This window comes from Psittacula echo, assembly GCF_963264785.1.
Source record: "Psittacula echo genome assembly, chromosome: 1".
NCBI classification, from domain to species: domain Eukaryota; kingdom Metazoa; phylum Chordata; class Aves; order Psittaciformes; family Psittacidae; genus Psittacula; species Psittacula echo.
In genome coordinates, this window is record NC_137735.1 from 114,355,180 (window position 1) to 114,378,630 (window position 23,451).

The 23,451-nt window shown below is 35.4% G+C and overlaps 1 protein-coding gene across 5 annotated transcripts in view; it reads left to right on the plus strand.

Annotated features, from left to right (window-relative positions):
* The window catches only part of ANKS1B (ankyrin repeat and sterile alpha motif domain containing 1B), a gene marked incomplete at both ends in the record, with an annotated part of 478,018 nt that overhangs the window by 91,684 nt on the left and 362,883 nt on the right, over nt 1–23,451 (plus strand). For all 5 annotated transcript variants that reach the window (XM_080616729.1, XM_080616728.1, XM_080616730.1 and 2 more), the window contains one exon: nt 17,083–17,223. In XM_080616729.1, coding sequence (XP_080472855.1) covers nt 17,083–17,223 — 141 coding nt within the window. The remainder of the gene's footprint in view (nt 1–17,082; nt 17,224–23,451) is intronic.

Genomic DNA, 23,451 nt, shown 5'->3' on the forward strand with positions numbered 1-23,451 from the left:
CATTTTAGTTAGAATTGTCCATTTTTCTGAAAGGCTTGTGCACTGGCTAGGATTGATGGGGGGGTTCATAGACTTTTATTCCCAGTTCCTATCTGCCTTTTTTTCCCCCATTTTGGTAATTGGGATTTAAACATGCTTTTCAGTTCCCCTGTGTATGCAAAACCATGGAAAGCCCTGAGAGCTGCTGCACAGCTGTGCTGGGAAAGCGTTATACTTGTGTATTGTTCAGTGCTGCCATATTATAGTGTTATTATGTTTGCTAAACACAAAACTTTGGCTCCAGTTAACTAGGAGTTGATTGTTCAGCAAGTCGGAAAAGGAGCTGTGCTTCAAAACATGTTCCAGAAAACATGAGGTAGAAAAAAAATGTAGGGAAATCTTTGATTGTATCATGGTTTAGCTAACTTAGGTGTTTCCTTTAAAAAAATATTAAACTGTCTTAAGTCTGACTGCTGGCAAAATCAGCTTTTGACAATAACTTATCGTAGTTCCAGTTAAAAAAAGAAAAAGGACTAAATTAAAAAAATATTTATTTTCCAATAGATGGCAGTCTGGCTCAGTAATTTCAAGGCAAAAGCAGCCATCTTATGTAAGAGTTTTTCAACTTTTTTTATTGCTACATTAATATGATGTATTTTTAGCATGGTTGATAGTATAAACTGCTTAAAAGCAAACACCTGCAATACTTATAAGAGACAAATTCATATCGTACATCATAACATACATTTAAACTTCAATCTAAAATATCAGGGCTAAATTTAGAGGTGTTATAACACAGATGTTATACACACGTGAAGTGTGTATTCAAACTATCTGCGTGAATTCAAGAGCAAGTAAGAAAATTTAAATAGGTATAACTTGCAAAGCAGGGATCCAGAAAAATGAAGCGTGTCAGGCAAATGAACAGAAAACTGTCAACATGTATATTGTGAGGAATCTTCGTAAGCTCCTGGAAGTAAATTGCTGTAATTTAGATTTGTCTGTCCTTGGAGTACTAACATCATTACCGGTTTCTTGTCAGTTTGAGGTTCCTATGTGTGTGTTCATGTGAGAACAAATTATTCTAAATGTAATACTAAAACCAAAAATATGCTGTATTTATTGCAATCTATTTGTTTCTTAAAAAAAAAAAAAAAAGAGAGAGAAAAGAGAAGTATGAGCTTTTTGTTCATGTAAGAAATAAATTCCTGTGGATACCAGAGAATGATATGTTACTTTTATTTGCTTTGGATGGCCTATGATTGCAAAACAAAAAATAGGGTGTTCAGAACTTCCATACTTCTATATGTGTCTGTATGAGCATATATATATTTGCAAGACGTACATATTGGATACAATACATCTTAATCTTTTCCTTTCGTAAACTTGATATTTATTTTAATGATTATTTTCATTAACATTTACTCTTAAAAGAGGTTCGTCTTATTCTATGTTCAAAAGTTTATTCCAGTCTTTACTTAAGAATGACTTTGGAAAGTGGTGTTTTCGCTTAGTAGCAGTAATTTTTCTCTGCATTTTGTGAGGTCATGAGAATTTTTGAACTAAACCTAATTTTTAGATAAGAAAAACCTGCCATATACACTTAATAAAATGCAGCTCTAAATTGAAGTATTTTCTTCAGATCGGTCCCTTTAATCTTGTATAGTAGGTGGTTCCTTGCAACATTTGCTTTTACATTTATGCTATTGTGTTTGGAAGCATAATACCAAAGTAAATAATCAATTTGCAAGTGCAAATGCAGTATCTTGCTGTCTTTGAATATGTGACATGACTTTAGAGTAAAGGCATAGTTTCAGAAAGTGCTTTGGTGCTCTTAACAGCAGAGTATATATTAAAGGATTTTACTTAATTACCTGTAATACTTACTGAGAAACTTAAGTTATAAAGTGCACATATTTTTTTGCTTACAGAATAAAATTGAAGATAGTAAAAACATGTAGGACTATAGTGACTGCGCTACACAACAATTTTACAGAAGTGACAGTAGTTCATCTGATTAAATTTAATGTGGTTATATAATAGATAATAAAGGCTGGCAGCAGTAATATAAATTTATACATGAAGAAAGGTTCTGTGTAGTCTCAGGAAAAAGATTTGGATTTCATCACAGGCATATAAATGTTAATTTCTGGTTACTTCTGTCATCCAGAAAGGGCAGTTGATACTTAGGCACATTGAGAGTGGAAAAAAAAAATACACTTAACATCTTATATTAACACTGTTGAAAACAGTGATGGTACATATTCAAAGAGAAGATGCACTTTTTACTCTTATGGCAGAATATCAAGAAGATTAGGGTATATAAAGGCAATAAAACTATGATCATATTTGGATTCTATCTAAGGGGAAATTTGCAAGCATAGAATTGTGGTTTGTTTTTTTTTTTTTTTCTGGAAGAAGATGGCTCAGAATGAATATATTATAGGGGAATAAAATTTATGAGTGATCATCTAGAAATCAGTTATCCTGACTATTTTTTTTTTTTTCTGAGGCAAACCCCGTTTTTTTTATTAAAACCACACATATTAAAATATTTTTTTAATTATTATTTTACAAATTAATAATCAGTGGGATTTGTCGGAGAATGTTATATTTACCATGACATTTAAATAAATAGTGGCTGGGCTGAAATATTGCAATGGCCAAGAGCAACCAAATATGCTGGATTAAAATGTTTGCTACCATGGATCAAGCTTAGTAGCCTTTAACAATATCACTGTCTTGCATAGAGGCATTACTGAGAGCATAAGACAAAATTCCACATGACAATGATGATTAGTGTGCCAGAAGTATATACAATGGCTGACTAATGAAGATACATTAAAAACACATTCAAGAGCAATTTTGGTTACTTATTCATTAGGGAATAGTAAGGCAATCAGGCCTGATTGTTCGGGATTCCATGGAGAGAAGCAGATAAATTTGTAATTATTTAATTCATTAACATTTATTGAATTTGATACTACAGCTTTGCTGTGTTTTGTAGGTATTTTATGATGTATTAAAAAAAGTGGAAGAGAATTGTATTCAGAGTCAATGGTTAGAATATTGTTGCTTTACTTATCTATCACTTACAAAAGGGGAATTAATCTATGTATTGCCAAATTTTGACATTGCAAGAATTTTTTATGAAGTTCTTCTTTAACTGTTACACATTGTTCAGTTAAGAATCTTATTCTGCAAGCATATACTTTTATTTCTGTGGCAAGTAAAACTATGAAGGCTGTCTCTCCCAGGATATGTAAACTTTACTATTTAAGACACTCTTGTTGTAAAGGTCTACCCACTCTCTGAAGATAAGATTATATAACTTTAAAAATTGTTTTTAAAAGCTACCACCCAACTAAAAACCATCTGCTAGTTCCAGTTCAAAACGTACACAGTGGTATTTCCTAATGAGAAGAACTGTTGTTGCTGTTGTTTCTTTTGTTGGACATTTGTAATGTGACATCCAGTACGAAGCTGTCTTGGGTTTTATTTTTATTATTTTACAAAGATAGAGTTAATTTTCTTCCATTTGGTCAATATAGGATGATACACTCGCTGTAAGCTACTTTACAAAATGATTTCTAAGTTTTATTTAAACATGAGCTGTTTATTACAAAGAAGCAGAGGGAAACATATCAACTTCATATAATTTTTTGTCCCTTTTGTTAGGGTTTAATTATTAAAATAGGTTATTTTTTGTATCTATAGGTTATGGTATTCTTCAGTACAGTATTGTAAAGGTTTCAGTGATAGAGGGATCCTAACAGCAGCCATGTGGAACTCTAAACAAAATAATTTACTTGGTGGCATGATTCACGGCCAAATAAATTAGCCTGCAGCTCCCTGCTGCTGTGATTCCTCATAGAAGTATTGCTAGACAATCCTCTAGTGTGCTGTATAGACCCACCCTGTGAGATAGTCAGCAGTTATTTAAGAATATAAAATCCCAAAACATGACAACACTTAGTGTGATTTAAACTAGATGGAGTAAAGTATAACTAGTGGAAGGTGCTGGCCAAGCCATCAGTTAATCTAATCTGCATTTAAAAGTACCTACTGCTTTTCCACTAGAATGGTCTTGTGGAATATTTAAGTCTGTGCAATTATGTATGTGTGTGGCAAATTCCTTTACTGTCAGATATGTGCAGGGAAATAGTTTACAGAAAAACAAATCTCTCTGAATTTTGGTATGTGTTTAGCTTTCACTGGAGAATCCTAAATGTAGCTAATCTTTTTGGTCCAATCTGCCACACTGTTTACCATGGTGACCTTCTATTACTATGTTTTGCAGAACACATGCTGTATGGTAGCTCTTTTATTTGCTCAGTATATACTTACATTTATTCTTATATAGTAAAATCTGTCAAAGTAGAAAATAACAAATATTTTTTTGTCCACTCTCCATAATTTGCAATATTTCTGGCTTGTTCTTTCTTAAAGCTATCTTTTTCCTGACTAAGTAATCCTATCATTTTCTCTTTATTTTGTATGTAAAACTTGCCATGCTACCAACCACTTCACATGCCCTGCTATGGACTCTTTCATCTTAGGTAAATTTCTTTTATATAATGAACTCAGATATGGGTGTAGCATTTTTTCATAGAAAGTAATTATAACATGAGCTCTTAAAATCAAAGAGCTTGTTTGTCTTTATGGCTTTCAAGCTGTATTCAGGGTGCTGTGGAAATGATTAGTAATATTTTATCTACTCAGGAGTCCTATTGGACAGCTGTGTTCTATTAAATTACCTACAGAAGATTTTGCATTTTTGCCACAAGGACCATTTTAGCTCAGAGACTGTCATATGTTATACTGAACACATATGTAATTTGAACACTAACCTCTGTTTCATTATACTTAGATTAATACCAGAGAAATCTACTAATCCCAACAGGATTAGCCAGGATCAGAGGACTCTATCAGAACTGATCTTGACATAATTTTCCCAATATGAAGTATATTTACTTTAATTAAATGTCTTTTTGTGTGTGTTATTCAGTGCTTTAGAAAACTTCATTTTCACCCCTATTTATGCCATTATTTTTTAACATCCCTGAGCTGCCTGTGCCATTGTGGACACTGTTGCCAGGCTCGCATAGCAGAACATTTGTCCATTCAATTTCTTCCATGCGCTCTGTCCCATCATCCTGTGAGTGCAGTGCTGTATAACGCAATGCCCATTTTTGAGCTACAGTATTCAACTTCATGTAGGATCAAGAGAACTTCAGTCATTTCTGAAGAACAAGAAGATAATACCATAAGATTGCCACCCAGACTAGTGATTTTGTAATAGTAACTCAAATCTCTTTGTCATTGTTAGTTTTACAAAACCAAATCATCAGAAAGATTGATGACTTCTGCTATTACTAATATGTCAGTCACCAGAGATGTTTCTCTCAGGCTCTGACCTTCCCTAGAGGTCTGCCAAAAATCCGTCACTGACTCCTGCCCTGCCTTTCCCTCCAGTTTCTCCTCTCCTCAGACTTTTCTCCAGTGTTCTAGCCAGAATCATATTTTCAACTTATCCCTCAGAAGAGAACAAAACCTTCTTTTCATCATGATCTTCCCTGGTTCTTTTAAAACTCATTTTCTCCCTATTTGATCAGAGTATCAGCAGTTGGGGTGCTGAAATGCCAAAGATGGGAGCCAGCTGCCTTAATATTAAGTGTCTCATATCACTGTGGATGTGCAAGGTCCCTTTTGCATGGGGCTAACATAGGCTCACTCATGCCTTCAGGACCTCGCTGTAGAGTCAACTTAATCAAGATTACAATGTCCCTCCAGTAGATTGGCAATGTTAACATTAAGGATTGAAAAGTGTTTTTTGAAGCTTTACTTATCTGTTTGGTTTATTTTGTTTGAGCATGTAACAATATACGAGGCATAAGGAATATAAAGGTCTTCGCTAACATTTAAGTATGATTCGATTTAATTTCTGAAAACATATTTTTTGCTCTTTTGAAAAATTAGTTTTGATAGTTTGTAAAAAGCCTAAGCTTGAATATGTGGGAGATTTATTTTTTTGCAGTCATATGTAGGTATTACCCTAGGGGAAAGATAACTGAGTTAGCAAGGAAAGAAGGAGCAAGAATGTTTTAAAATATGCACTTTTCTATCCTGCAATCTTAAACAAGGCATACATCATTCTCAAACTTTTTAACATATTACAGAGGTAGGTATTGCAGTAATATTTCTGTAAGTGTATCACTGTTGTCAGCAGGTACCAATGCATGTTTGTGCTTTTTAATGCATAGTGACCTTAGACTAAATGAGTATTCTGCCTATACTAGAGGATGCAAACAGCGAGGGGGGCGGAAATCTTAAATATCTTTCGCATATGCCTGAAGTCAACACTAATTTCTTCTCTGCTCTCCTGGTATAAGATAAAGTCATTAATCTTGGAACTAACAGTAAAGCTTGATGATTACCATCTGATAGGAAATGCATGAGGAGAGCAAGAAGCATATGGGTATGTCTCTCACTTAATTTTTGTGGTGAGAGGAAAGCTCAGTTTTATCCCTATGGTGTAAGCAGAAGATGGAAGCTACTAATCCATCAGAGCTATGTGAACAACTACAGGATGCAGTAAGGGGTGGGGATAAGTGTAAACATATGGTTTCACTATATTGTATTGTATGATTATTTTGAAGTTGAGTAAATACCTACTCTTTTAGCAGCATCAGTCCCAGTTTCCCTTCTTCACTTCTTTTTAGTAAGGAGTATACAAATAATGATGAAGGTAAATACTCTGCCATATTTCACAGGGCAAAATGATAAGTTAATACAAAAGAATGCTTTCTTTAAAAAATTAATGGCTGAGGGTAGAACATTAGGCAACTTGTTTGGGCTACGTGCTTAATTTATTTTTTATTCTATCCTAATGGCAACAAGAACACTTATAATTAACATATATAAAAAGTATTTTTGTCCTAAAGTCTTGAGGCAGCTGACCACTCATCACATAGAGTTTCATTGCATTCTGCAGGCAGATTTTTTCAGTCACTGTGAATAAGCTCAGCAAGTAAAAAATGAATAGCAGAAAAATATATTGGACCAGATTCTTATAACTCTATACAATATTAAGATCACGAGTTAAGTCAGAGTTAAAGGGAAACTGCCTAATATTTGCTATGCATTAGAAATGTTTGCCCATGGAATTAATATAGGTCATCAATGTGCTATAAATGCACCCGCTAACTTTTCTGCAGCTTCAATATATACTGAAACCATTGTCTGATTTCAGTGGTATACGTTTTTAAATTGAGATTAGAAGCAGAAACCAGGGTTATTTGCTCATGCACATATCTGTTTTTACGCGTTTCTTTACTTTTCCAGAGAGATGTAAGAGTTGAATGACTTACACCTTTTTCAATAATCTGTTTTCTTTTTTCTTGGTGTCTGTCCTTCCTAAACTTATTATAAGTCTCAGTTTACTGCCACGAGGGAAAATCTCAGAAGAGGCTCTTCAATTTTATTTGCTTCAGTAGTTATTTAAGATTGAGCAGTTTTTATTAATACGACTGCTATTGTTTCTGTTGATATTGACGCTCTGCCCAATATCTCTGGAATATGAACTGTTCACAGCCTGCAAAGAAGCAGCCTCAGCACTGCCTGTCAATCTTAGAGAAAATAATGTTAAAATGTAAAAACATTTTATTCCTATGCTGGTCTTTCTTTCAGTTATTAATAGCTGATTCCTTATGGGTATTGGAGTATTTACAATCTCTCCAAAATGGTGTTTCCTTTAAGGAATTTCAGTAATTTAAGAGCTCACATGTTTAGCCACAGATACTTCATAAGAAATAGTGATACATGGGAGTCATATGTGAAAGCATGTTACTGACCGACTTAATTATTTTACAGGTATTCTAAGACACTATATGATGACTGGCTGAAGGAAGAGTTTAAGTATTGGCTCTTCATCTACTTAATAGTATATCTGGAAAACAACATAAAGGTGTGCTTGCATTGCAGTAGATCTGGACATACTATGCACACAGGCAAAAAGAACGGTGCAGATGAGCTAGCACAGGAAGAGCAACCATTGTCCTAAATCTTCTGGTAGTACTGGTTATTGAGATGACTGCAATGATATCACTGTTTTATGTAAGACAGGAGAAATCAGCAGCTTGCATCTGAGCTTCACACTGGCACATTTTCCTACAAGACATAGCAAAACCTTTGCCTTCCTAATGAAGATGATTTTGAGTTCTACTTCCACCTGCCATGTAAATCAGCCTGCATTAAGAGTTGTTATCCAGTTGTATTCTGCATCTCCTATGGGGGGTTGTGTGTGATCCTTTTTTCTAATACCTCTAGAAAAGTTTGAGCTTTTGCATGTTTTACTGATATCAAAAAGTAGGTTACTGTTTGTCTGATCTTTTCCCCTTAGGCCTTCAACTCCTATAGCATGTCAAGATATTTCAACTGATTGTTAGCTATTCTACTGCATTGTTTCTATATTATATTTAGCACTTAGGTGACAATATGGCACACTACTACTGATTTGTTGCTGATGGATCTGTAGGTAATCTGACACAAATGTTCCTCAAGGCCTCCCTGATTATCCACTCTTAACCAGCATTCATATTCAGATGACTAATTCAGTGCTGTATTTAGTTCCTCATTAGATTGGCTTTATCTATTCAGGTGTGATTTTCTCTTATGTCCTTCATTAAGCCAGCAGCTACTTAATGGAATAATAACTGTGTTTTCATTAACACACTTTTATTGAGTATATGTATGCTAAATAAAAAACTCTGCACTGGAGGAGTAATAAATTAGTGACTTCTGCCTACTCACTTACCACCTGATTTTCCCCCTACTTAAATTTTTGTTCCTTCTGCTCTATTTCATGACAAATAATGTATTTTCTATAAGTTTCATCATTCTGCCACCCACTTATCCACCCTCTCTTTCACAACTTTAAAAAAAGAAAAATACATGTTTTACAGCTGATTTGCTTTGCAATTACATTGCACTGAGTTTGTCAAATGTTATATGATAACATTCAGACAGTATAGGAATGTAAAATACAGAGATGCCTCTGTAGTTATTCTCCAAGCACTATTTTCTTTCTGTGACATTTAAAGCCAAAAATGCTGGTTTTTACTTTGAATTATATGATTTTTTCTTTAGGCAAAGGTAAATGTGCTTAAGCTTTTAATTCTGTTTAATATTTAAAAAATATTAGCACTTGATTTTGGTTTTCCTTCATTATCAGTCTCTTCTTTTTCAACTGATACATGAGTTTTACACAGTGAGTCACATTTTGGAATGAGTCATGTGCATATTGATTCAGAGACACAAGCCTGTCGTTAACATGAGAAATCCTATTAAGTTAATTGGAACTATTCATGTGCTTAAACTTCATGACTCAAAAAAAGTTCCCAAATTCCTGTGGTTTTGCACAATCTACATGTGTGTATACCCTGCCTACATGCCAGCTTAGGTGAAATATACTATGCCTGTGGGATGGAAAGGCAAAGAGTGTCCTTGCAGCCTAAATAACCTGCTGAGTTCAATTCTGTCTTGGGGCTTTATGCTTCACTGTGCTAAGTTCTTCCTTCGTCAAGCAAAACAAATGAAGTGATATTAAACATTTGAAATTGATAAGAAGTGTGCAGTTAGTCTGATTTATGAGTATTAAGTACATAGTCAAAGTTAGGCAAGTGTTTAAAACAGTGTTTCACTTTATTTTTCTTAATGTTAAGAGGAAGAAATTAATTTGGGCAATTCAATCCTGTCCCAAGCATAGACATTAGAATGAACTAAATAAGTTGTAGAAGTGCCTATATTTTTATGCGTTAAAGAGAGCTAGTTTAATCAATAGATGAAACAAACAGCTCATATTAAATGCTTAGCTTTCAAATGGCTCAAACTAATTTAAAAGAATGATGTTCTCAGTGTTTTTTTGAATCAGAACATTTCATATTGCGGCTCCAAGCACTGAATACTTCATCGTGTTAATTTCACACCAAAAAATAAACACGGTAGATGCTTCCCAAGATATTTAAAAATGAAAACTCTATAGGTTCCATCTACTATATCATTCTTAACAAATACCTTCTTATTATGGTAAATTATAGTTACTAAAAGCACTGCTCTGCAATTTTTAAATTTATCAAATTCTTGAATTTTCTGTCATTTGAAAATCTTCATCTACATAGTAAAATTCAGTGGGGGTCAGAGTGAAGATTCTTACTGAAGTACATAGAGGTGTCTTTTGCTTTGTACTTAAGATCTGCACAAAAAATATCGGATCAGTAATAGAGGCTTTTATATATAGATGAAATACTCTTCACATGAAAATTACTATACTCAGTTCAAAAGCTTATGTGTAGTGAAAAATCGATTAGCTAAGATCAGCCTTTTTATTAATAACTGAGAGACTGTTGATGGGCCATTCTTTCTTTACAGCTATTTTTTTTTAGCAAACAAAAAGCTATCTTAAGTCTTGAAAAATAGTAATTAATTTATCAATGGAAGAAAAGATATTTGTTGTTGTTTATGCCTGGTGTTTTCTGACTAGTTAATAACTCATCAGGTTTTGAAATCCTAAAACTTTTTTCATATTGTGCATGCATCCTTTTATGAGAGTAGTTTAAAAATGCAGAATTGCCTTGTCATTATTGTTACATGCAAAGATTAATTAAAAAATGGAATGTATGGCCCTGCTTTGAATATACATTCGCATGTACTCATTAATTTTATAATTCCATTTTTACTTATAATTTTGACCTTATTCAGTGCACATTGTACTTGCCATCTAGTTCCAGGGTGTATTTGCTTCATACTGTTAGATCCTTCTCTGAAGACCAAATGATTAATTTCTGAGGTGCTCATCATGTCACTTGCCCACTGAGGAGCAGTAACTACACATTCATGTACTTTTTAATCACATATGTGTATTAATTATGTTTGCCTAAAGTTAATACCTTTTACTGTTGCTTCATATAGTCGAGTGCCATGACTCTACTGACTTCAAGTTACAGGAATTTCTTTCCAGGTTCAGACTTCACTGTTCTTGAGCTCAAAACGTGAGACTGCTTCAGACAAGGTTTTGTTGTTTTTTGGTTTTGTTTGTTGGGGTTTTTTGTGAGTTTTTCTTTATGGAGCTCCAGTCAGAAAATGCTATCACATAGCTTGGCTGATGTGCAGCGGTGCAGAGGTAAAGATTCTTCCTGTCTGGAGCTTCTAGATTTTCAGAGCAGTTGATGTCACATACCGCTGAAAATAGTCATAGCATAGCTCATGCTGGTTCCTACTGTAGCCTGGTACTTCTGCAAACTTGCCTTCACAATTTCAGTGTAGCCGGAAAATAAAGAACACAAACTTACTGACCATAACAGAGAAGCTTAAATGACATGCACAGCATCCCACAGGGATTATGGCACAGGAAGGTACAGAGTACACTTTTCCAAATGCTGCTTTAGGTGAAAGACCATTCTTTTTCTCTTGGTATTCCCTTTCTGAATACAGGACGTGCAGTTCAAATCTAACCAGACTCATGACAAATAAAATGATGACAGAAATGTAACCTAGGAACGTATTTCTGAAAGAATGGCTGCAGTCATGCAATGTAAGGTGAAGGACAAGGTAATGAGGATGTGAAATGGGAGAAAGAAACACCCAAAACAAACTCAAGCAGAGAGAAGGCTGCTTTGGGGGATGTGGGAAAGGTGTTCCCAGGCCACCAAAATGTCCCACTGTTGTCTGCCTGTAAGACACAGCATGTATCTTGTAAATGAGGCTTCTCTTTGTCAGGTTTCTTACTGAATCCAAGGAGGGTACATTCGGTTAATGTAGGGATCCTGCTGTGATGAAAAATAATAGCTGATGGTGTTACATTTCATGCCTGTTGCTCATCCCTCAGAGATTTCTCCCTGGGAGCAGCCCGAGCAGCAGCAGGGGGAGCACTGAGCGCACAGGAACACTGTCCCGGATCTGCCGGCCCGGACTGCCACAGCTGGTAACAGCCGCGGCACAGAGCAAGCTGCTCAGCCGGATTTATAGAGGATCTAGAGAAGCAGTTTCCCTCCTATTAGTTCTTAGTATTAAGAAAAAATAGAATATTAGACAATAGAACTGTATTTTTCTTTTCACTTGTATTTCACGACATAATTACAGGCCTTTTGGACCAAAGGAGAGGTAGAGGGGCCTCTATAATCCAGTGGTTTAGAATCACATGAAATATTTGCATGGTCCTATGTCTGACAAATTATTTCTTCAGAAGAAATCTCCTACTGGCTTCATTGTTCCAGACTGAGTGGCAGAATTTAGTTTATCACGTCTTCCTTCTACCTTCCAGAGACGGGAGATTATTTTCTCAGTTTTGTCTTTGCTCCTCTGTTTCAAAAAGCGTATTTTCTTAATATGTGATATGCTGCAAGATAAATGCAAAGTTAACATTAGTGTCCAGAACTGTGATGCAATAACAAATAGAAAAGGTCCTATTACTTTATATACTTTACATCCTATTAATTTATATCTTTGTATCTTGAATGGTTTTGCTAGTGCTATGTGGCTATTGCTCTTTTGCTGTAATGGATACTGCTTGTAAGGGTATTTACAACACTCCTGCAAATGGATGGTCAATATGAAAAAACAGAGATATAAGAAGTAAAGAAAGGTTTTCTTTTGAAATTTCTGTGATTATATGACTTTTATGTTTGGCTTTAGATTTCACTGAACTACTATAGGAAAGTCTCCTCTGTATCCTGAAATGAAGGAATCAAATCATATTTTGCCTAGCAATGGCTGCTTATGAATGTCAAGGCAGAAACCAGACCAGTACTCATTGAAAAGCAAGGGAAGGAGGGAATAAAAGGAAATAAGATGTTTTGTATTACTTACTGTATTAATAGACAAAATTTGTCTCGATAATATGGTGGTCAGGAAATCATTGGCATATGTAAAAAGGAAGGTCAAAACTTTATATATGTTCTATACATGGCCTAAAGTTTCTTGAGCTGTGAAATTAGAAGTAGTCTCTCTTCCTATAGACTTTTAAGAAGGAACAGATTTTCTCTGCTTTTTTTTTTTTTTTTTTTTGTCATTACTTGTCATTCCCTCTTGCTAAATACTGGCTTGTTCTCTTAGATCAGGAGAGAGATGTCAAGTTATTATGATAGCCAATCTGAGGCACCTACATATTCTGGGAGAACAAATAACCTGTTTAAAGAATAAAGTATCCTTCAGTATTAAGTACTCTACTGGGCAAATTTTGCATTTTAGATGGAGTCATGAAGAGGAATACTTCGTTAACTAAATTTCAAGGACACAATCTAAATGCTCATTAGGTATGAAAATCAGAGGTGATGTGTCAGGCCCAGTAAAGTCTGAGGAAATCTTGTTGCTAATTGTAATGATCCAATATCCTTAAGCTAGGTCTTACTACTCCCTTATTGCCATGTTATTACACTCTTATTTTTATACATAGAGAAATTCTATTGTTAGTATCTTACTGCTGTAAACAATTTTTAATACTTAATCAAGTGTTCAGGTAACAAACCCAGAACTCTTACTAAATCTTTTATTGTTTCAGTATCTTGTGGTTTCCCTATCAATTTTTCATTTTTAAAGATCATATCTAATATCTTTTAAGGTTTTCTGTCTGTTTTGTTTGAGGGACTATAATGCTTATACTCATGTGTCTTCTAGCTCAGGCAGAGTTGTCCTTTCTAAAGCTTAGTATTACAGTTTATATTGATTTCACAGTTTCATAACGTCAATTCAATTAATTGAGCAACTATGATCTAAGTGGCATTTTCTAACTACATTTACTTTTTCTTTTTTGAGTCAAAACAGGCATGAATAAAAGGCTCTCAATTGTGTCTATTTTCCTTTAGGTGACAGAAATCTCTTCCTCTCTTTTTATGTTTTTCTTTTTTTTCTTTTTCTGAGACGTGGGCATAAATAACTTTGGCTTCTGTAAACCTCCCTACAGGGCTATTTCAAGGCTTCCCAGCAGCACACACAGAATTAGATTTTCATGTCCAAAGGATCTCTAAGGAGGCAAAATTAAATTATACAACAAAACAGAAAATGAGGGAGTTCTGGGAAAGGAATGAAGGCTGGAAGAGAGGAGCAGGAGGCAGGGTGGCCTGGGTTGGGAGTTCTAAGGGCTTATATAAAAGCCTGAGATCTGTGAGTTGGTTGAAGATCTTTCTGACCTCACCTGTCTCCTCCAGGTGCTTCCATCTGTGCCAGGCATGCAAACCCAGTCTATCCCACCTGGGATACTTCTGACTCCCCTTTCTCCCATGCAGCTGTTTACTCCTTTCCTCCTCTTTGCAAATGCAGCTCTCTTTTCCCGCAGCAACTCTCATTTCTCGCTTTGCACCAGTGGTCTAGGAAGATCTGGGCTTCTGGCAGCAGGGGTAGGTGAGAAAGTTTATAGCAATAACCGTGTCTTGACCCTTCATACACATTTCTCTTAATGCTTCCTTTTTAGTGCTTTATCAGTAACAGAAATCTGGGCAAGACAGAAATCAGTTGTGCAGTACAAAAAGAGCCAACCCTAGTCTGCATTAGTCTGTAAATTAGCCAGTATTATGTTATTCATACCTGGGTTGTCTATTTGCATCAGAGTATTGGTCAATTTATTCCAAGAGTGTGTCTAATGAACACTAATTGGTACTTTTCAGAATGATCAGGAGATCTGACTATATAATATTTCCCCTTTCTTCTCATTCATATTGACAGTAATTTAAATTCCTGTTATCCCCACTCTTTCTTAGGCTATTTTTATAAAATACATCTAATGGAAATAATGCAACTCTTATTCTGCTTCTACATTTTTTCTATTGGTATAATTTTTTTCTACTCTGTTCCTGTAATGGCTAAATACTCCTATGTTCTCCCTTGAATGATTCAAATATATTGAATTTCATTATTCATCTTCTCTTAGTTGTGTTGAAAAATTCTCTTTGATATTATGTGTGCATATTTTTTTTACCTTTAGAACATGCTTTGACATTTTTCTGTGACTTTTGCCTTCATTCACTTACACTGGCTTGTTAAGGTCACTGCTAATATGTATTACCTGCTTTCCTAGCATTGCTTTACTTAGCATTGCTGCAGTTCTTTGCTTTTTGCTCCAGGGGGCAAGAAACACTTTATTCCCTGGTACAATAATTCTGACATTTAAAATATAAACATAGGGCAGCCACCATGGAAGATGGCATCATAAATAGAAGGGAAAGACCTGTAGTCTGCTTCCTTTGTCTATGCAAATGTATAACAATAATAGTCTTTCATGACCCACCTCTGCAGACTTAACCCAATCCTTTTAATAATCTGTATAAGAATATTGGTTTCTATGGCAACACATTCTGTGATACCACTTGACTGTCAAAATAACCTTATGAAATATCATGCTAAGAATGTTTCAGAAATTGACTTTTACAATAAAAAGTAAATAAATCCACCTAGCTTTAGAAGATGTGGCTAGATTTATATAGTCTGCAACAAGGGATCAACCATTTTCTAACCAAGAGGAATCAGACTAGTGGAGATGGATATATTGTGCTTCTCATCTTTGGTGAGTGAGCTGAAATAGAGTTTAGAAATATCTTTTTCTGTTTAAATTAATGGTATACCAGCCACATCTGTGTAGAAGTTAGCACAAGAGTCAAAGGTTAAATGATCCTCAGATGTTACTAAGTTTGAGTTAATGCCTGTCTGTGCCATGTCTTTGCTTCTGTTACAGCTTCCATTAGCTTGTGTTCATCTTTAGAACTGCTACTGTTTCTGTGCTTTTTTCTGTCACCATACTTTTTCTTCATTTCTGCTTTCCCTTTCTTAGAGCCGACTCCATGCTTTTCTTTATTCTGTTGGCTAAAATAGTATGCAGTTAACTGTTTGGAGGGTTTTGTATTACTTATTTTTATATGAGCCTCATAGCAGTACTTTAGATCTAATGTTTAACACCAGATTAATAGATGTTGTCAGCCTCAACAACATTACGTTGGTCAATCAAAAATCCAGCCGCTTCTGAAATATTAAGACAAGCATTCCCAAAGACAGCATTTAGTATCTGAATATCAGGTAGGCTGCACAAACAAATGTCAAGCAGGCTAAAACAAGTATTGCATATTCCGATATAAATATGGACAAAAAAAATAAGGTATGAGTAAAATTTACTCTATTGGTGGTATTGTTACTTTTTTTTTTTAAAAAAAACCCTGCTTTTCAATAATCACTCATTACTGGCTTAACTTTCCTCCACTTTTCCCTGAAATCAATAAAAGTTGTCACGGCAGTTCATTCAGTTGAGGTGGGCTATCCTGTGTAGAAAATAACATAAATAAATGGGAACTGTTCACTCTTCGTGTGTTTGGCTGGCATAGAAAACTAGTATGCTCTTTTGAGTGAAAACCAGCAGTCTGATATTCCCTTATCACTGAGAACAATGTGGAAGCCTTAATGCTGGCAGCTGAATGACTTTTCCCAATACCTTTCATCCCTTCTATCCAATGAAACAAAATAAGGCAGGTCAATTTAAATAAAAGTTTTGTTTGCCTACAAAACAAGCTAACACATTTATTACTGATAAATTTAAAATAAAAATGCAAACCTCATAATTTGATTGAATTGATCTTTTTTTCTCTGAAAACCCTTGGAGTGATCCAAGCAAATGTAATACAGTTGTACTTTCCTGAACACAGGAGATGAGTATTGAAGCAAGATCCCTTTAGCTTATATGATTTCCTATTTGGGGGTAGTATTTTTTTTTTTAATGTTAGTTTTTATTCTCTGTGGTATATCCTGAGCTTCATGATGTTAAAGCAAATTTTAAAGTAAAATGGAATAGAAATAGCCAATAATTGATAATAAAAAAATACATAATTTTAATGTATATTAATATGTTCGCTTCTATTTAAAGTATAATTGCAGATACATCAATATAAAAATTTTCCTTAGAAAGTGTGATTTTCATACAACAGATTATCAGCTGAGTAGTTACTTTGCATTAAAATAGTAGTTTAACTTTTGGGAATTATAAATGGGAATCTTTTAAGTTCTTTTAAGTAAAATGTTTCATTGAGTATATCACTGTGTTTGATTTGAAAGTATTGTTGCTTTAAGCAGAGGCTGCCTTCAACACGTTTATCACCAAGAGAGGAAGAAGATGATGATGCAGGTGAAAATACTTGTGGTCCTTCAGGTATATGGGAGGCATTGACACCTTGTAATGGATGCAGGAACCTCGGATTCCCCATGCTTGCACAGGTATATATTTACCTTTCCATCATAAAATTTATTAACTAGAGAAGAACTGCTTAATCTCTTCTCTGTCTTACAGTCGTTTCTAGTTTTGCTTTATTCCCTTCAAAATTGTTACTGCCAGTCTTCATTTTAACATCAAAATCTGTTTTTAAAATTGAATGTTGGGATTCAGCCATCCTGCTGAAATACTCATCCAGGTAAGTTTAAGGACGAGAGAGTTTGCAGTTTATTACCCCCATTTTCAACAGTTTTCGTGTTGCATAGCTTTCTTTTCTTATTCCATCTGGAAAGAAATTTTGAAGTCACATAGTTTCATTTGGGATATGTGTCTAGTTTTGATCAGCTTCTAATTCATATAATGACATCTCAGCTACTTTCTTTATAGAATTAACTGAGGACATCATGCATAACTCAGCTGATGTAAGAATATAACCTAAAACTTCTCTTTTTAGATTATGTAAGTTAAAAAAAGTCTTCAAATATTTTCAAATGCTCATAATAACACAGAGGAGAATAAATAAAAATGGATAATGTACTGGGTCTAAGTCCCAACAATTCTCAGAACAGACCAATCTGCAGTATCCACCAAGGCATGCCAACAGCTGTGTCCTGGACAAGTTGCTACAGAACAGGATGATGCTTATTACTGCTTCTGGGTCTCCCTTGTTCTGTCCCCTCACTATAGTTTAGCACTCTCATTTCTGTAACATCTTTCCTGTGCTTTTTTTGTAGCATTGAATGAAGGCCTGCCAAATTTCTGTTTAGAAATGCCTGTTTTTTCAGTTGCATCCTTACTTGGCACTGCATGTAAATAGCTGTGTCAGATTCTTGTGTACCAGATTGGAATTACATATCCTGTCTCACCACACTTTATACACTGTTGCTTTCATACCATGAGTGTACGTTTTATTCCCTTTAGTCTCATGGGACTTGCACCTGTTTGAAGTCAATGCTAAAGCTTCCACTGCAGTTGGTGGAAACAGGATATGGCAACTAGTGTGCTTGAATAACAATGAGCACTGCCCTGTCTTTTTACAAGGAACTTTTATATTCCGTTCCCCTTTCAGTAGCTGTTTTCTGCTTCATACTATCTATCATTTTAGACATTTGGCAAGATGCAGAGCCATCAGAATTACCCTGATATACAATACGAGTGCCATAGTTACTAATTCCTCATTTTTAAGAATTTGTTTCAAAAAATATTTCTTAAATGGAGCTTATTTAAATACCTGTCTCCTATGGTTTAATTATTGTTAAACTTTCCTATGATGAACACACGTCATTTTGGAATGATTGCTTAATTTTAAAAAAAAAAATAATTTTTGTTTTCCTTGCTTCTTTTTAATATATAAAAGTCTGTTATAAAGTTGAGGAATGCATTTGAAAAATACAATAAAGTTAGCTCGATTAGTTGGTATCTCCTTTTTATAAGAAGTGATGTAAGTTTTAAGATAGTGAATTCTGAATTAGTTTTATTCATTGTGCTTAAGTCTTAAACTCAGCCTCCCAATATCTCATCTTTTTTGCTCTGAGAACTAATGGGATTTTTAATTATGAATAGAAAAAAGAGCGTATTTATTCAGTGTTTGTTCGTGAAATGGCAGAATGCGTTTCTAGATTGTTTCTCCATAAAAAAATTGAACACAGAGGAAGTTTGATTTTCTTTTTATGGAAGAAAGAAAAAAAAGACATTAAGTTGTGAAAAATCTCCAAATTACAAACCAGTGAATTCACTTTATAAAGTGTTGCCATCACTGTATGCAGTCTTTCAAGCTGTTAGCTAATTTTTCAAATTCACTTCGGAATGCAGCAGAAAACATCTTGTTCTAAGGGATTGAGAACATAAAGTATTTATTTCAATTTTTGATTAAGACCAATATCTTGAATTGGTTTAGCAAATTCTGATAGATATAATCTGCAACAGCATGTTTTAGGTAAAATAACAAAAATGTGGTTTTAATACTTATGGCAGTCCAGTAAAATACAAGAAAATGCAGAGTTTATCATGAAGAAACAATAAGATAAGGCTACATGACATCATGTCTTAAAATCCATACTTTACTAAAGATCCTGAAATAGAGAAAAGGGTCTATCAAATATGCAAATGACAAGTTAATTTTTCTAATTCTCTTGTAGTTAAAAATAGATTTTACAATTCTATAAATATATTGTGTTTACACATCAAAGGAGAACAAACATAGTGATTCTTGGTTTATATACACAGTCAGAGGTAACAATGGTGAATTGAAAGTGAATTTTAGGTGAGATTATGACAGTGTCCATCTGTGACCTAATAACCTAACAGTTTTCAACATGCTAAAAAAAAGGGTGATTATCTCCTTGATGAACTTGATTTCTTTATTGCAGTTATGGAAAAAGGCTTGGCAGAAGGTCATTCTGACACGCAGTGTGTCTTTTCTGTCTGTACTATGCTGGGAAGTGATTTAGAAAGGGCCATTATAGAAAGTTCTGTGTAAATTATACAGTAGATATCATTTCAAATCTAACATAGCAGTAATACAGGTATTCACAGAGTAAGCAACTCTCTTTTATCATCTCATATTTGGTGAAAACCTGGAAGAGCTTGATGGAAAATCTTCGTGTGTTGTAAGAATTTTTGGGTTTTATAAAGTGCCTAATTCTATATTGGAATGGAGCTAACAGCCAGCTTCATCCACCTGGCATTGTGTGCTTACAGTCCAGAAAGCCAACCGTATGCTGAGCTACGTCAGTGTCGTGGTTTAAGCCCAGGCCGTAAATCAGAACCACGCAGTCTACTTCCCCCCCACCATTCTCCCCCCCGCTCCTGGAGGGACGGGGAGGAGAATCGAAAGAATGCAACTCCCACAGGTTGAGATAAGAACAGTTTAATAACTAAGGTATAACACAAATCACTACTGCTACCACCAATAACAATAATGATAAAGGAAATAACAAGGAAGAGAATACAACACCTCACAGACTGATACCTCGACCCCACCCCAGCAGTGATCCAGCCCTTCTGGATACTCTCAGTTCTACATCCTGGGCATGACGTGCTGTGGTATGGAATACCTCTTTGGCTAGTTTGGGTCAGGTGTCCTGTCTCTGCTTCCTCCCGGCTTCTCCTCCTCCCTGGCAGAGCATGAGACTCACAAAGTCCTTGGTCAGTCTAAACATCGGTGTTATCAGCTCTGTTCCCAAGCCGAAAGTCAAAAACACAGTGCTGCACCAGCTACTAAGAAGGACAAAAAATGACTGCTACTGCTGAACCCAGGACAGCCAAGAGCAGTGTGATCCTGCCCCTCTACTCCACTCTTGTGAGACCCCACACTACGTCCAGCTCTGGGGTCACAAATGAGAGGGACATGGATCTGCTTGAGTGAGTCCAGAGGAGGGCCACAAAGATGACCCAAGGGCTGGAGCACCTCTCCTGTGAAGACAAGCTGAGATAGTTGGGCTTGTTAAGCCTGGAGAAGACTTCAGGGAGACCTTATAGCAGCCTTCAAGGATATCCATAGTGATGAAGCAGGTCTGAAGTGAAGGTGGGAAGTCAGTCTGCAACTCAGGGTCCAGATCACTGGGGTTGTTGGCCAGGCACAGGCGCAGATAAGGTGGAGTTAGAGATGGGCAGTACTGCAAATTGTCTCAGGCAGGAACTGAGAGCCCTGGTCTGAGCTGAAATTGGGCTGCTGGGCCCATGGGCACAAGTATGTGTAAGAGCCCCAGCTGAGACTGTTCAGAAACAGTATGACCTATTGGTGCACTTAGCTCTGTGACAGATACTGATAAAAGTGGTAAAATACATAAAATGGAAGCTGAATTGAATGTGATTGTTACTTAGGCTGTTATTGTGTGAAAGAGTAAGACCAAGAAGGAACACTTACTGATGTACTAGATTGCTTTGCATGCACCTCATGTACAGCTTTTCCATATATGTGTGTGAACTTGTTTCATCTGCATTTATAGATGCATGCCTTGGCTGACATCTGTAAAGTCAGTATTCTAGCAGGGGCTCTATTCCTGAAGATTCCCAATGCTGCTGCAAGAGCAGAGAGGATTTGTAAAAACCCGTGTTTGCATCTTATACCTCTCTAGCTATGTGGTACCAAAGTACAGGGATGATACTGGTTAACAGTAGGGCCTGAACTGTGAAGAGTGCTGTGCATGTTAGTCTACTCTTGGCTCTTCAACAGAGCAGAACTTTAACCTCTGCAATCTCGTTATATTTAAATGTGAAATAGGCATTAAGCAGCTCAGGTCTGGAGGTAAAGGTACCAGAATACTCCAGCCATTTTTCCCATAAAGTCTCCTTTTGGCAGCAATTTAGAAAATTGAACAAGGAATAGCTCCTCTCTCTCCTAGTTTACCTGAACATAGGTTTTGGTAAAGTAGTAGGAAGCAGTCTGAACAAAGACCAGCTTGGCAAGGGCCTTTGTTTGCTTTATCAACTGGTTAAGGTGCACAGGATAAGGAAGGGGTAATGAATATGGTAAGTGTGTGTAGAGCACTCTTGTTTGCCAGTAATGGAGTTGTTTCTTGGTCTTAATCTTCTGTGTTGTAGTGTAGATCAATTTACTACTCAGTTCATAAAATATTTATTTTACAAAGTTTATCAGTACCCACATACATACATACTAACATTTTCTTTGGAATAAAGAAGCAAATGTATGAAACTGTAGTTTTCATTCAATTTTCTTTTTCATGGATAGTGTACTTTTGAATATATCTGCTAAGGGGCAAACAGGGCCTGACATACAGAGATAAATACAGGGCTGTCTGCAATGTCAGAAAGATGGGTGGTGCAGAGTCCTGTGTGATCGTACCAATATTATCAGTTTGAAGCAAGCAGTCTGTGCACCTTAATCTTGACAGTTGTGTCTGCATATTTTCCTAATTGTGATACAGAGTAATTGTCAGATAAGCTATGTCCCGTTTAGGAAGCTGCTGTATCAGCTTCAATGCACTGTCTCTGGAATTAAGTCTTATATGTATAACTTAAAAATCCTGACAGTGATTCCCTATGTTTGACAAGACAGCCAACCAGAAATACCACATTTGTCTATTATAAAATGAAAGTAATATCTGTAAAGAGAACAGTGCAGTTGCTATGGAAAAACTGAGCTTTGATTTAAAAGCCTTAAGTATAAATCTTCATGCTGCCATTTGTCAGGAAGCATGGCTGTTTACAAAAATATAGACAGATATGGAAAGTTTATTTAAATATTTAAAGAAGCACTATGTTTCTAGCTTAATGTCAGATTTTCATCTTTTTAGAAGCAATGAACTTCTGGCAGACCTTCACATTTACTTTTTAAACTGATCTGTGTTGAGCTCATACAACCCCAGGACTCCTAGAGGTAGGAGCTCTAGCAACTTTGTTACAGGTTCTCCTGTGGAAGAGAATTTTCCCTCAAAATGTCTTTTACTTACACAGAGGGAAGAGAAAGGAGGCTCCTGACTACATTTTTAGGAGATAAATTGTATATAATATTGTTTGTTTATCAGTATAGGCTGTGATAGCAATATTTGGTTTGGAGTTTGATGCATCAGTTAACAGGGTTATATATTTCACATCTGACTTCCAGAAGATCATCATGTCTGTCTGTACTTCTTTTATATAATTTTTAAAAGGAATTTTGTATTGTGTTTGTATTGTGGAAGTGGGTTAAGATTACATTATAGAAAGCCTGGCACTGAAAATTATTATATTGCAATTATATTTACAATTGCAAAGATGGTTCTGGATACATGAGAGATGAATGTGGAAATTGAGTAAGGAGCTAACTCAGTTTTTGTGTAGAGATCAAGTCTGTTCATAAAAAATCTCTGCAATGATAGTCTCTGGAGAGAGGCAGCGTGACTCCGTGTTGTCTCTTCCTGGACAACTTTAATATTGGGAAATTTATTGGGCATTATTTATTTTCGTTTTAACATATTCTTCCAGTTTGAACTCCTCCTTTTGTCAGTTGTCTCTAAAAATTTTCTTAGATGTTAAGCTTAGTTCAAGTGTTTTAGTAATTTTTTGAACTGCTGAAGTGCAGAGGAGGGAGTATAAAAGAGGAAATATTTCTTCTTTTGCTCTTCAATTAAAAGAACAACAAAACAAACAAACAGAAAAACAAAGAGTGTATTTTTAACTTAACACCATTAGGTGAACAACTTGAACCCAAAAAATGGAGTCATCCGTCACTTTGTTGACAACTTTACATTTCAGTGCATTGAAAGGAAATACTTTTCAAATTTGATTGG